The sequence below is a fragment of the Rhinoderma darwinii genome, chromosome 1 (assembly GCF_050947455.1).
Source record: "Rhinoderma darwinii isolate aRhiDar2 chromosome 1, aRhiDar2.hap1, whole genome shotgun sequence".
NCBI lineage: Eukaryota > Metazoa > Chordata > Amphibia > Anura > Rhinodermatidae > Rhinoderma > Rhinoderma darwinii.
Window position 1 is genome coordinate 203,277,088 of NC_134687.1, and position 16,027 is coordinate 203,293,114.

Sequence of the window (16,027 nt, forward strand, 5' to 3'; positions counted from 1 at the left end):
GTGGAGTTAAGGGGGAGATACACATTAGATGAATGTCAGCCGAACCCATCGGAATTTGTCAGGACCAGCCGACCATATAATGTCTCGAATCTCCCACGACAGCAGATATCGGGGGAGAGAAGGATCGGGCTGTTGGATTTCAAAATGCCTGATCCTTTTGTTTCTTAGTCTAAAGCCACCCCGGTGCGGCCCTGACATGGTCGCAAACGCTGCCAACAACCGCGCTGGCACCATGTTTGGCGTGTCTGTCAAATACTGATATTGGCAGCGCGTTATTGCGGGTAAGACGGCCCTTTACCTGCAAAATCGTGCGGCTATAAAGGGTGTATTAATTAATGGCCGCACAATTTTGCAGATAAAGAGACATTTTACCCGCCATAAACAGGGTATTTGACAGCTGCGCTGAACATGGTGCCGGAGCGGTTGTTGGAGTGTTGCGAAACGTTTTCCGCTTCAAAAATGGCTGAAAATCAGAGGCTGTTTTCTCGTAATTTTCATCCGTCCACAGATTTTAACAAAATATTTCCATTCACTGAAACCAACCAGAGATCTTGAAAATGGTAAACACAAGCCTACACAACACTAAGCTTGAGGTGGTGCTATATTATATTGATAACATGTATAAGCAATTTGCCATCAATGTTCAAACCCCTATAACCTAAAATGGCATCGAGTGGTTGAAAAATCGGCATTACTTTAATTTTCTTTTAAAACAACCAGATTTATTTTCAAAAACGTTCCGTTTATATGATATATGGAAAGAAAAGGAAAAAGAAAAGAGTTTTGCTGCCAATAGTATCCAATCAGAATAAGCGCGCACCTGATTGGTTGCTAAGGGAAACCCAAATCTTTACCATAGAAATGCATACGTTTATCGCAGCACGAAGCCCACGCACGGGTCATCAATAACACTGATAGCTCAGAGACCCAGTGTTCAGCGCCTACTCGTATGCCATTTACGGCCTTCATACTGGCAACTGACCACAACAAAGATGGACGCCAGAAACTGTAGTGGGAGGGGCGAGATCCATGCGCATGCACACTGAGGGTCGAGGGAAGGAGGCGACTGAAAGTAGAAGCAACTGCTGAATCCTAGAGAGGAGTGTGGTCGCCTGTGCGCAGGGTGTGATATCCCGGCTCAGTAATGTGAGTTCTGCTGTGTCTTGTACGTGTGCTCCGGGAGTGACTGTAGCCGGGTTTATATCACTATATATATGGCAATATATAACGTGTAGGTAAGTGTGAGCTGCCTGTGTTTACATGGCAGCTGACCACAAGAGCTTACCATCTACTTGTAGACATCCTGTATTGATGGGGCCGAGGTCACAGTGTCACATGTATGTGGACTAATATGTATTCCACAGGTTCCTTCATTCTTAAAGGGGAACTGCACTTTACACAAATGGGGCCCCTGCCTTACAATACCATACCATTTAATCGAATAGTTACAGAGGTAGTTCACAACCCAGCGCTAGGTCCCAGTCACCATCTTCTTACAGCCGGGAGGGAACGTGCTGGTGGCATTTATACGAAAACGAATCACCCGTCCCCATTTTCTCAACAAAAAAAAAATATATTTTTTATTTTACGCTCCTACATGACGATCAATGTAAATCGGGTGTCCTTATAGTAGATAAACAATGCACTCCAACCTACAGCTCCAGTCCCTGGGGACAGATTCTCGATACAGTATAAATAGTTTCCGCATTTCTGTTGTGACCTGTACATTTAAGATCCCTTTAATGGTTAATTAACTATTGACTGGATTTTCTTTTCCTAATTGGTTTGCATTGAATATTTCTGGAATATGTCACAGGAATGTTGTTTTTCTTCCATTGTATTATATGAGATGGAGATGTTATTGAATGATACTTATTAACTAGAATCACACGTAGTGCTCTCATTGTGTAAGCTGTGCAAGCGTCCCTGTATGGAGGTGATAAATAGGGGTCCCCAAATCAGGTGTCGTTCAAATGTTCAGCTGATCCAAGGGGGAAGCTTCCAGCCAGCAGCTGTACTCCTCTCATACTACTCTGGGGCATCTGCTCACTGAAAGTGGTAGTCCAAAGTGGACAACCCACTTTATAAAGGGGTTGTTCACTATTAGTAAAACATGGGTGCAGTCTTCCAAAAACAGCACTACACGAGTCCATGTGTTGTGTGTGTGGTATTTCAGCTCCGCTTCATTGAAATGAATGGGGCGGAGCTGCAATACCCCACGAAACCTGTAGACAAGTGTGGCGCTCTTTGCGCAAAAAGCAGCAGTCCTGTTTTTCTAATCCAAAACAACCATTTAATATTCTCAATGCATAGAATCCCATACCTTTAATACTTAAAAGCTGTAACACTCTTCATCTAAACCGCTCTAGATAGACAAGGGCATGAAGTGTGACAATCGGCTGTCTCTAACATCATGTCCTCTCTCTATCTGAAACCTAATCTTTCTAAAACTGAGCTCCTTGTTCCCACCATCTACTAACCTACCTAAACCTGATGCCTCCATCTCAGTGTGTGGTGCTACCATAACTCCTAGGCGGCATACCCGCAGTCTTGGGGTTATTCTGACCAACCGCTACACCAACGCCTCTACCCTGTGCCCGTCACTGCACTGGTTGCCTATACCATTCAGAATTAAATTCAAACTTGTTACTCTCGCCCACAAAGCTCTCCACAGTGCTGCACCTCCTTACATCTCGGTCTACCACCCTATCCGTGTTCTACGTTCTGCCAATGACCTTAGATTAAAATCCTCCATAATCCGAACCTCCAGTCTCCAAGATTTTTCTCGTGCTGCACCTGTCCTCTGGAATAGGCTACCGCAGACAATCGGATTAATTCCCGAGATCCTGATGTGCTGTCATACTAACACATTAACGATACTGAAGTGTTTAGACAGTGAATAGACATTCCATGGGATGTCTATTCACAATCCCGGCAGTTCGTTAATGTTTCTGTGGTAGTTACAGCAGAGCAAGCATAATCTCGTTGTAACCTGTCATTTACAGCGTTATCTCGCGAGATTATGCTTCCTCTGCTGTAACTACCACAGAGAGAAACGAAGTGCCGGGATTGTGAATAGACATCCCGTGGAATGTCTATTCACTGTATAAACACTTCAGTATCGTTAATGTGTTAGTATAAGACAGCACATACTGATCTAAAAGGATCCCTATGCGCTGCCTAAATGAATGGAGAGGAGTATGTCGCTGATTGGTCACTGATTGGTCAGCGTCATACACTCCTCTGTACAACGCCCACTTGGTCTAAAGTAAAAACACGCCCACTTGGGCATTAAGAAACTCATTAGCATAAATCTAAAATCGCTAATAAAGTGGAGAAAACTGATCTTTTTTTTATTTTTATAAAAAGCATTACTGTCACCTACATTATAGCGCCGATCTCCTTATGTAGAAGATAGGGCACTTATAATGTGGTGACAGAGCCTCTTTAACAAGCGCTTTTTTACATTTTATGTCTCCCTTATTTCCTCATGGATTGTAAGCTCTTGTGAGCAGGGTCCTCACTCCTTTTGCTTGAATTGTAAATTAGTTTTGTCACTATGTAATGTCTGTACATGAATTGTAAAGTGCTGCGGAATATGTTGGCGCTATATAAATAAAGATTATTATTATTCAGTTGCTGGCTTCACAAATACCGGAGATATTTCTACTACACCAGCTCCAATAAGTAGAATACTACATCCTATATACAGCTGAATATGGACCTGATAGACCTTAAAGAGAACCTTTCACCTCCCCATACATGTGCAGCATGTAATGGGGAGGGCTGCACAAAGCCTGGGGCACTTTACATTTTTTTTTTATATTTCCCTCCGTTATTTAGATATCGGTGCCGTTATATTTGGCGCCTGATATTTAAATGACCCCCGAACTGTCAACGGGGAGTGTACTGGCAAGGAGGTGTGTTACTATGGCGGTGACACTGTCCAATCAGGACACTGCCACAGGAAGAGCTGGAGAGTGAGCGTGCATGCACGCTCTCACTCTTCAGCTTTCAAGATCGGTCTTCTGCCGAACTGGCAAGGGGGTTGTGTCTCTGCTACGGACAGTGCAAGCGCTCCCCAGCTCTAACACTGTCTGTAGCAGTGGCACGCCCTCTGGCAGACAAATTACAAGACTGATCTCTCACAAGAGCTGAAGAGATGAGAGCGCGTATGCGCGCTCTCCTCTCCACAGCTCTTACACTGTCCGTAGCAGTGACACGCCCCCTTGCCAGTTCGGCAGAAGACTGATCTTCAAAGCTGAAGAGTGAGAGAGCGTGCGCGCGCACACTCTCTCTCCTCACTTGCTGTAACACTGTCCATATCTGATTGGACAGTGTCACAGCCATAGTAACACGCCTCCTTGCCAGTACACGCCCCATTGACAGTTATGGGGTTATTTAAATATCGGGCGCCAAATATAACGGCACCGATATCTAAATAACAGAGGGAGGTAGAATTTTTTTAAAGTGCCACAGGGTTTGTGCAGCCCTGCCCATTACATATTAATGACCACTGTGATCACGTCTGTCTTAGGAAAACTTCAGTGAAGACATCTGACCTATCCTCATGTCGCGTGACAACATATTGTGTCCATAGATTTACCAGTCATGGAATGTTACGGAGTGTGTGATAATCCTTGTTACTTATCTTCACTAGTAAGAAGTACAAAGTTCAGATTCACACGTCAACATCCAGCTCCGTACTGAGGGTTTCCATAGTTACTTGATAATTATTCTCGTGGTATCATTTCAATAGCAACAAGTAGGCAAGCGAGTTTTTCCTGTCTACTCTTGCGGTTATCTCACTAGTGTTACTGTTCCATGATGACTGCCTCTGTAAGATTATCATGGTTATTAGCCTGGAAGAAAGTCATTGTATGTTGGGCTGTGGAAGAAAAATGTGACTATTATGTCGTCTTAGAATAGAACAATCCCAAACACCATGGACCTCATGTATCAAAACCGTCTCAAAGAAAAAATCGTCTTTTCCATAGTAACCAATCAGAGGCCTCGTTCTATTTCTTAAACTACAATGGAGAAAGGAAACATGAATTCTGATTGGTTGCTGTGGACAACATGGCCATCTTTACCCGTATTCAAGCCAGTTAGGATGTAGATATTGCTACTGACAGTGATAGAATCCACACAAGGTATTGCCCATTGGACATCCTCTTACAAAGCAATACAGATTTCGGGGGGGGGGGGACGACGACGACGACGACAAATTTTTACAAAGGAAAGCTCAAATGTAATAACTATACACACTTACTGAAAGCGGTTTATTTTTTTTATTTACAGATCAAGATGGCCGCATTTGTTGACTATGTTCATTGATATGAAGTATTTGTGGTTGCCAAGGCTTATTTACACTTCTGATGGCATCGGAATCTATGCTCCCTGGACAACCCAAACAACCACAGACGAAGGGAAGACGGAAGCTCCATCAGGACAATTCCTTCACAAGTGACAGTGAGGGGGATGGCTCGTTTGTCTTTGAAGCTGATGAGGCTTGGAAGGAGTTTCACAGCTCGCTTCTCCATTTCTATGAAGTGGGAGAGCTGTGTGACATCACACTTAGGGTATGCTCCTTTTCTTGCTGCAATTAGAATCTGGGTCACATACAGCAATATGTTTGTGATGGCGTCTCAAATTACTACACTTCGAGCACCAAGTATGCCTGTTGTGGGCATTTTAAACGTACCTTTTTTCTCGCTCATGCAAGTTGCATGACCGAGAAAATGATTTTTAATTCCCTGGTGCACCGATCGCAAGTGCCACTGAGGCGGGACTTGATGTGCAAGTGCTCCTACACTGCATGCCCCACCCCTCTTCTCTGAGTCACGGTTCTAGCGGCCTCCTGATTCTCCGCTAGAGCTGTCACTCAGAGCAGAGAGTGGCACTTGCGACCGTCATGCTAGGGAAATGAAACGGCAGTTTCTCAGTCATGCAACTTGCAAGAAGAAAAGGTAAGTTTAAAATGCCTTTCCCTCCCCTATATCACCCTGTTAGCAGTTTTGAGGCCTATTTAGAGGCACAGCTCTTTGACAAGGGGAATGGCATTAAACATTTTTTTTACCTCTTTTATTAAAAAAAATTATTTCTTTTTGAGATACAGCTACTGCTGTATCGTTCGCTAAATCCTGTTCCTGTCAGGTCCACGGGATTGACGGGTTCAGTGTCAGCGGGTCTTGCGAGTCTCTGTCACACAGGATCCAACTGTTATTCATTACATCTAATTTCATAACTGAACCCGTCAGGTCCGCGGATCTGACAGATTCAGGATTTAGCTAACGATACAGCTGCTCTGTATAGAGAATACAAAACAGCTTGTATCTCAAAAATTATTTTTAACCCCTTAATGACCAGCCTATTTTGGACCTTAATGACCAAGCTATTTTTTACGTTTTTCAATCGTCGCATTCCAAGAGCTATAACTTTTATTTTTGCGTCGACATAGCTGTATAAGGTCTTGTTTTTTGCGGGACAAGTTGTATTTTTTAATAGCACCATTTTGAGGTACATATTATTTATTGATTAACTTTTTGGGGGGGGGGGGGAAATAGAAAAAAATCTGAAATTTCGCCACTCTTTTTTGCGTCCTAAATCTACGCCGTTTACCGTGTAGTATAAATAACACAATAACTTTATTCAGCGGGTTGTTACGATTGCAACGATACCAAATTTGTATAGTTTTTATATGTTTTACTACTTTTACACAGTAAAAACGCTTTTTTTTTCAAAATGATTTGTTTTTGTGTCTCCATATTTGAAGAGCCGTAACGTTTTTATTTTTTCGCCGATGCAGTTGTATGAGGGCTTTTTTTTTGCAGGAAGACTTGTAGTTTTTATTGGTACCATTTTGGAGTAGATGCGACTTTTTGATCACATTTTTTTAAAGTCAGGATTCACAGAAAACAGCAATTTTTCTGCCGTTTTTTATTAAATTTTTTACTGCGTTCACCGTGCGGGTTAAGTAATGTAATAGCTTTATAGTCTGGGTCGTTACGGACGCGGCGATACCAAATATGTGTAACTTTTTTTACTTTATTTTGGTTTTTAATAGTAAAGCAGTTTGTAAGGGGAAATAGTGGGTTTTTCATTTTTTTTTCACTTTTTTTTCACTTTTTTACTAGTCCCACTAGGGGACTATAATATGCGATTCTGCGATCGCTATTATAATACACTGCAATACTTTTGTATTGCAGTGTATTATGCCTGTCCGTTTAAAACGGACAGGCATCTGCTAGGTCATGCCTCCGGCATGATCTAGCAGGCATTCATTACAGGCAGACCTGGGGGCCTTAATTAGGCCCCCGGCTGCCATTAGAGACACAGACACTCGGCGATCGTATCGCCGGGTGTCGGTGGGAGAGAGAGGGAGTTTCCTCCCTCTCTCCAAAACCACTCAGATGCGGTGCTCGCTATTGAGCACCGCATCTGAGGGGTTAAACAGGTGAGATCGATACTAATATCGATCTCACCCGGCAGAGCAGGTGAGAGCAGGGAGATTTGACAGCTCCCTGCTCTGTTTACTTATTCCGATGCCGCGACGTAAAAAGTCTATGGCATCGGAATAAGGCCCGTTAGTGACCGACGTAAAAACACGATGGGCCGGTCACTAACGGGTTAATAGAAACTATAACGTTGCACCAATAAAACTGACTGACCTTTTTATTTAAAAAAAAAAGTTCTAAGAAAAGATGCTCCGCAATTGTTATCTCATGAGAAATACAAGAGGACCGGTCTTCTCTCCTGACATGTCTATTTTAGTAAAGAAAAAAAAAGCTGCAAAATATTGATGAAAATGTGAATGAGACCTTTTGGTGCTCATACACATTAGATGAAACTTAGCTGAACCCTCGAATATCTAACGTGTAAGGGGCAGTCTCAATCTGTGAGAACAAAGGATAAATCCAACATGCCTAATCCTACTTTTACCTGACATCTGCCGTCAGGGGAGGTCGTGACACCCCTATACACATTAGATATTTGAGGGTTTGGCCAAGTTTTATCCAATGTGTATTAGGTTTGCACGATGCATCGAAATATCTATACTATTTCGATACCGTGCACCCTCAAACAGTTCAATACTGTCAATTCATGTATTTCGATACTAAGCTGTGTGGCCGCACAGCTTAGTATAACACATGAATGTAGTTCGAGCGGGCTGCGCTGCGGCTGTGTAATACAGCCATTACCCTGCTCCTGACAAGTGTGTGCGCGCGGTCAGCATTATGTGATGCGGCTGGCACTGCATTAATGAGTGCCGGCACTGAAGATCGACCATGGCGGGCACACTGCAAAACACCCCCATGTTCTCTCTCTTCAGTGCCGGCGCCGCTGCTCATTAGTGCAGCGTCGGCCGCATCACCTCATGCTGACCCCGCGCGCACACATTTGTTGTCGGGAGCAGGGCAATGGCTGTATTACACAGTCGCAGCCCCTCTCTAATGTGGAGATCAGAGAAACCTCTGATCTCCTCTGCTATTCCCTTGAATGCTGCGATCAAAGCTGACCGGAGCATTCAAGAGGAAAATGAGAACTGGGATGACCCTTGGATCGCATCACAGGGAATCCCTGTGACGTGATTGAGGGACGTACCATATATGGGCAGACAATCCAGGGTCCATTGAAGGACCCCAGGGCTATCTGGCCATATTTCCTGTTGTTAGGGCATACTTAATATACAGCCTGGCAGTTGTTAGGACATACAGATCAGTACACAGGCTAATGTACTGGCGTCTAGATATATGCCAGTACATTAACGTTTAAAAAATAAAGTAATGCTTAATAATAACGTAAAATAATTTTTTTCTTTTTTACAATAAACATTAAAATAAGTCTCAATACATAAAATATACACACATTCGGTATCGTCGCGACCGTAATGACCTGCACAACAAATTTGTAGCGTCATTTGATGTGTACGCTGTAAAAGAATAAAAACTTTTTTCACTTATTAATGTGAGGCACAAGGTGTTATGAATTTAATACCTCAATGTGCCTCACGTTAATAGTAATTAATCCCATCATGTACCTCACACATTAGCACAATGATGTCCATTATGACTATGAGGAACATGATGGGGTTACTATTAATGTGAGGCACATGGAGGTTCAAGATTCATCACATCACGTGCCTCACATCGGAAAACGGAAGAACTTTATTTTTTATTTTTTTTACTGTTGGCAAAGTATCGTTTTGGTATCAAGAAATTATCATTATTGAAGTCCAGATTCTGGTATGTGTATGGGGGTGTCCCAACACTCCCTTGATGACCATGTCCATTTTAACATGCCCAATCCTTTGTTCTCAAGCGAGATAAGCCGCCACCAGGGGTATTCTCCTCACAAGCATGCACGGCCATGGCCAGGATTAGCCGTCGTTCGGCTTACGGCTATTGTAAGGGTATGTTCAAATAAAAAACTGCTGTAAAATACGGAACTGTTTTCAAAGGAAAATAAAATAAGCCGTGTGAGCATACCCTATGTGTGGGGGCAGTTATACTGCTATAGAGTGCACTGAACTAAATCACCCACAGATTTCTTTTGAATTGTTCTCACTGTCGACTCTCTGTGACAGGTGGGAAGAACATGTTATTATGCTGAGTTAGTCATTGGTCCGATGAAGACATAAACTAGCACCTAGGATGATATGTTTATGTAATATTTGTAGGACCGCGAATAGGCCTATTTCTATTTTTCCATTTTTTTTATATGGAAACCCTACCGATCTTCGTTATGTGTGAACATTCCTGCTCAGTGAACTGGTAAACTTTTAATAGGACAACTTGTTCTAAGTTTAATTTAATGATTAATTCTCAAAATGCCTAAAATGAAGCACTGATGTCTTGCTTAATCACATAAGATACAGTGAGGATGTCCGTAAATTATGGTTTATGGTATGGTTTTATTATGGATGGTTATATAATGTCTATGGTTTCATTTTTTGTTTTTATAGGTTGGTTCTAAGCTGATCCCATGCCACAAACTTGTGTTGGCCTGCGTGATACCATATTTCCGTGCCATGTTCCTGTCTGATATGGCAGAGGCAAAACAAACGCTCATTGAGATACGTGACTTTGATGGTGACGCCATTGAAGACTTGGTAAAGTTTGCATATTCATCACGAGTCACCCTCACTGTTGATAACGTTCAGCCCCTTCTGTATGCCGCTTGTATCCTTCAAGTGGAACTGGTTGCCAAGGCTTGTTGTGAATATATGAAGTTACATTTTCATCCCTCTAACTGCCTGGCTGTCCGGGCTTTTGCGGAAAGCCACAATCGTGTGGACTTGATGGACATGGCTGACCGCTATGCTTGTGACCATTTCACAGAGGTGGTGGAGTGTGAAGATTTTGTCAGTATGTCCCCTCAGCACCTTTACAAACTGCTGTCTTCTGGGGATCTAAACATTGACAGTGAGAAGCAGGTCTACAATGCAGCTATAAAGTGGCTCCGCGCTAATCCACAGCACCATGAAGTGTGGCTCCATGAGATCCTGTCCCAGGTATTGTCCCCTTCTCTCTATATAGTCAGTATGTATATGTTTAACATGTTATGCACCGTGTCATAGATGCCAGCAAAACCTGTCTACAAGAAGTTTCCACCCATCCGGTTTTTTTAATTATTATTATTTTTTTTGCTATTGTACAATTCATTTAATTGACATCTCAACTATTAACATACAGGACAGAATTCAATAAACGTATTTTCTGCTATTTTTGATCGTATATCTTTGGTTTGATTTTTAGAGATTTCTGACTTTCTTTTTTTTTTTTTTTAAATCGCTCTTTACGAGATCTGATACGCGAAATGCTGTGACGTTTTTTGCTTTCTTGGGTTTTCAAGTAACTTGATTAACTGTAAAAGTCAGTCTAAAACATATATTACAAATTTAGAGTGAAGGCGAGAACTCTGTTTCCATCTTAATTATTCATAAGATTATTTTCTACGAATCCCTGTCCCTTAGGTTCGACTGCCTCTCTTACCCATTGAATTCCTCATGTCGGTTGTGGCCAAAGAAAATATCATCAGACAGGACTTGAAATGCAGAGACCTGCTGGATGAAGCAAAGAATTATCACCTGCACTTGAGCAGCCGAGCTGTTCCTGATTTTGAATATACAATCCGCACGACTCCCAGGAAACAGACTGCTGGTAATTGTAATGTTAATTCTTGTTCTTGTGTTCGTTAAAGTATACTTACCTTGAACTACTGCATCCATTTACTTCCTGCCTGCTGATGTCCATTGCAGGGGCAGATATATATATATATATAGAGATCGGTATAGCTAAAATAACATGAACATCTTACCGAAATGGGGAATTACAACCTCTGTGTGTCTGTAGAAGGAACTTTCTAGCTAATAAAGTCCTGTGATTATAGCAGCCTCATCGCTATATAAAGCAGGCTGTTCCCCTCTTTGCAGTGTGGGGGAGGAGTCTTGTAGAAACAGTGGCCAGGACTGGTCAGCAGTTCCACTGTATCATGGCAGACCATGATCCGCTTCGTTAGTGAATTAGGAGTTAATAAAGGAGAGGTCTGCAGCACAAACGGCTGAACTTTGAAGAGAGAGGCTGAACAACGGTACTGCACATAAGGATCTAGGTTCACTGTGTAATTTTATATTTTTCACTGGAGTTAGGCTTCGTTCACATCGGCGTTAGGGCTCCGTTCCGTATGTTCCGTCGGAGCTTTCCGTCGGAATGGAGCCCTGACTGACATAAACTGAATCCATAGGTTTCCGTTTCCACCACCATTGATTTCAATTGTTTCAGTTTGTCTCCGTTGTGCAAGGGTTCCGTCGCTTTGACTGCGTATTCATCCCATCAAAACGACGGAACCCTTGCACAACGGAGACAAACTGAAACCATTGGCACCGGATCCGTCACTATTGAACATTGAAATCAATGGTGATGGAAACGGAAACCTATGGTTTCAGTTTGTCAGTCAGGGCTCCGTTCCGACGAAAAGCTCCGACGGAATGTCGGAACGGAGCCCTGACGCAGATGTGAAGATAGCCTTACACTTTATTGAGCACCCCCTTTTCAAAAAAAAAAAAAAAACCAGTCCATCAGGTGTCTCCTTCTCTCAACGTGTTTACAAATTTTATCCGGCCTTATCCTGGTTATTCATTTTTGTTAGACAACTGGGTGACAATCGGTGTGGCTGCCATTAAAGGATTACACTTTTTGGACAAATCTAGTAGTGACCTGGGTCTTTCAGCATTATGTGAGACTTGAACCCTTTACTTGTATTAGCAGTCAGTGCAGCTCTACAGATAGATGTACAGCTGCCAATAAACAAGTCTACTGCCAGTAGAACCGATTCTCCGTAGTTTTAGGGAACAGACGTTGGCGTATGTCCTAAGGGTGCAGTTATGCCCTAAGTGACCTTTAACAGATCAAACCTGTAATATGAGCAAGTGAAAGCTGTTGCCATCAGTATTTAGAAATATAGGGGTATTCAGATGATTAGGCATTGTTTTATATATCTTTACATATATTTAATTTGCTTATTTGAAATGTGACACATCTATTCTATTTCTATTACACATCTATTTCTACTTGTCACAAGCAAATGCTTGTGTGATGAACGTTTGAGTAAAAACAGTTACTCGTTGGTATGGAGATGTATTGTATAATGTATTCGTGTTTAAAGGGAGTCTGTTACTTTATGCTGCTCAATCTGAGTCACCCTGAATTTCAGCGATGTGTCCGTAGTTTTCTTAAAATCCTTATTTATCTCCTGCAGCGCGAGCTGAGCGTATCCAGGAGCTGCCGCTCCACGTGCCGCTGATTGACAGCTTGCTCCCCACACTGAAAATAGAGAGAAAGCTGTCAATCCGCAAAGGGGAGCTGAAGCTCATGAATATTGAGGACTCTTGAGCGTGAGCACATCGAGAGGGCTCCTTGCTCGGCTCGTGCTGCTGGAGATAAACAGGGATTTTTTATGAAAACGACCGAATATTACAAAGTAAGTGACACACCACTGGAATCCGGATCTCTGGCGCTACTTTATGTTGCTCTCGGGTAGGGCAGCATAAACCTAGTGACCGAGTCCCTAATATATTCCTCTCCTCTTTCTCTGCCAGGTGTTCTGTTTTGTGTCGGAGGACGTGGAGGTTCGGGTGACCCGTTTCGCAGTATTGAATGCTACTCTGTTAGTAAAAACAGCTGGTTCTTTGGGCCGGAGATGAACAGTCGCAGAAGACACGTGGGTGTAATCTCTGTGGGAGGTCAGTAGAATGTCTGCTATCCTTGTACTGTGTCACTGCTTATGATATGAATGTTCGCAAAGCAGCAAGCTTGACAACTGTATCTACTCATATTGAGTGTAAAAACAAGGTTTTCTAATCTAACCGTACAGGTGTTAAGCCTCCAGGAGTCTCGCTGGTTTATAAGGAAGTTACTATAGAAGTATAACCCTTTCATTGCTTCAACAATTTTCACACTTGACATACAAATAAAAAAAAAAATCTAATTACATCCCCCATACCCATTTTATTTTCTGAAATTTGACACCTTACACGTTGTAAAAATGCCACTCAGCACTTTATTCTTAATTTTGTGTCAAAGCTTAACGTTGTAAAAAAATTCATACATGTTTTTTATGTCATGTTTGTTGCTAAAAGATAGAGGCTTCGTTTACATCTGCGTTGAAGGCTCTGTTAAGAGCCTCCATCACAAATGCCATCAAAAAATGTATGAAAAAATAGCACAGCATGTAGCGCAGTGTTTTTCCGGTAAAATTACAGACCCCAATAAAGTCTATGTGGTTAGTTGGGCACCATTAGTGCCCTTTTGGTTTTTTTTGAAATATGAAGAAAGTAGGGATGTGCGATGCATCGAAACTTCGATACTCTGCATCCCCAAACGGTTCGATACTGTTATTTCATGTATTTCGATACTTCGCTGTGCGGCCACACAGCTCAGTATAGTAACACATGAATGTATGAGAGCGAGTCCTGATAACAAGTGCCGCGGGGTCAGGATGATGCGATGCGGCCGGCTCTTCACTAATGAGCTGCGGCACTGAAGAAAGAACATGGTGGGCGCACTGCAAAACACCCCCATGTTCTGTCCTCAATGCCTTAACCGACGCTCATTAGTGAAGCGCCGGCCGCATTACCTCATGCTGACCGCGCACGCACTTCCCATCAGGAGCGGGGTAATGACTGTTTTACACAGCCGCAGACCTGCTGGCGGAGATCCGAGAAACCTCTCATCTCCGCCGCTATTCCCGTGAATGCTGCTATCACAGCGGACTGCAGCATTCAGGGGAAAATGAGAAGGGGGGATGCCCCTTGGATCGCGTCACAGGGAATTCCTGTGATGCGATTGAGGGACATACCATATATGGGCAGACAGCCCAGGGTCTATCGAAGGACCCCAGGGCTGTCCTACCATATTTCCTGTTGTTAGGGCATACTTGGGTATGTCCTAACAACTGCCTGTGTACTATCAGTACACAGGCTAATGTACTGGCATATATCTGATATATACCAGTACATTAAAGTTTTAAAAATAAAGTAAAAACATAAAGTAATGTTAAATAAAAAAAATACACATACACCTTTTTTACAATAAACCTTAAAATAAGCCTCAATACATAAAATATACACATTCGGTATTGGCGCGGCTATAATAACCTGCACAACAATTTTTTGGCGTCATTTATGATGTGTACGCTGTAAAAAAATAAAATAAAAACTGCTTTCTTTCACTTATTGTGAGGCGCGAGGTGTGATGACTTTAACCTCCATGTGCCTCATATTAATAGTAATTAACCCCATCATGTACCTTACATATTAACCCATTATGGGGTTAATTACTATTAATGTGAGGCACGTGGAGGTTAAATTCATCACACCTCGCGCCTCACATCAGAAAACGGAAGAACTTTTTTTTTTATTACTGTTGGCAAAGTATCGAATTGGTATCGAAATCGCAATACTAAACGAAGTATCGGTATCTAAGTCCAAATTCTGGTATCGTGACATCCCTAGAAGAAAGAGAGTAATGGAAATACGAACATAGATGTGAACACAGCCTTAACCCATAGCAGAGCCTGAGATGCACAGCACATCCTCTAAATAAAAGTTCAGTATATGCAAAGTTCATACATACCGCTTATGCCTATGTCTACATTCACATATCTCCAGAACGGAATAGACCAAAAATCTCTGCAATCCAGATGCCAGTAACATCCGAGTCGACAAATGGTCTAATAAGGCGGGGAGGATTAGATGTGTAACCTCTCATCTCACCCCTGTAGTAGGAAAAAAGTCCCCCTAAATGTGACATTTGGATAAAACACATGATTCTCACTGGTATCGTGGTGATCTCGTGAAAAGTCCCTGTATCGCACCCTTTGGGTCACTGGAGGTTGTACAGGGGGAGAGAACTGTAACAAGCTTTGCTCTTTCTTCTAGCTCTTACTTGCAGCTCCCCCCTCTTTGACAGTGACACACACAAAGTGAAACTTTTTATCCTGCTCCCCTGGCACACTGATTCAAAGAGCACCAAAGGGGCACAAGCCCTGCGCTAGACATGTGTGTGAGATTTGCCAGTGTTCCTGTAAGGCAACTGGCTGCAACAGGAGCTCTCCCCCCTGCACTGCTTCATGTGTGCAATGGGAGAGCAGGCCACCTAATGGACTTCATCCATGTCAGACAAAAAAAATGGAAGGGGTCAGTAATGATCAACTGCGTTCTCTATAAGATTACAACGATACTTTTTGCTTCAGAACCGTGGAGAATTCAGACTGACAAACGCTGTGGAGAAATTCTTCTGTATATATAGAGATCACATAGTTATCTACTTCTCTATTTTATGAGAATGTCTTTTTACCTACACCTGCTAATGGAACCTTATAAATCCTGTCGGATCTGTTAACTGTCCCACAGATGGCCAGACAGAATTTGTTCCTCCAAAAGTTAGCAACCCTCAATTCCACAGGGATGAGTAGGGCTGGAGGTGCAACGGTTTGCAAAAAGGAGATACTAAAAAAAATCTAGAAT

At 42.6% G+C, this 16,027-nt stretch overlaps 1 protein-coding gene across 3 annotated transcripts in view; it reads left to right on the forward strand.

The window, feature by feature from the left end:
• The first annotated feature begins 998 nt into the window (after positions 1 to 998).
• KLHL8 (kelch like family member 8) overlaps positions 999 to 16,027 on the forward strand; it is a 32,038-nt gene continuing 17,009 nt past the window's right edge. The window contains exons 1-5 of one of the 3 annotated variants that reach the window (XM_075849812.1): positions 999 to 1,146; positions 5,302 to 5,582; positions 9,965 to 10,513; positions 10,976 to 11,162; positions 13,100 to 13,243. In XM_075849812.1, the coding sequence (XP_075705927.1) occupies positions 5,379 to 5,582; positions 9,965 to 10,513; positions 10,976 to 11,162; positions 13,100 to 13,243 (1,084 nt within the window). In that variant the 5' untranslated portion in view covers positions 999 to 1,146; positions 5,302 to 5,378. Of the gene's footprint in view, positions 1,236 to 5,130; positions 5,154 to 5,301; positions 5,583 to 9,964; positions 10,514 to 10,975; positions 11,163 to 13,099; positions 13,244 to 16,027 lie in introns of those variants that run through there. The other 2 variants (XM_075849813.1, XM_075849814.1) reach the window with 2 other exon arrangements.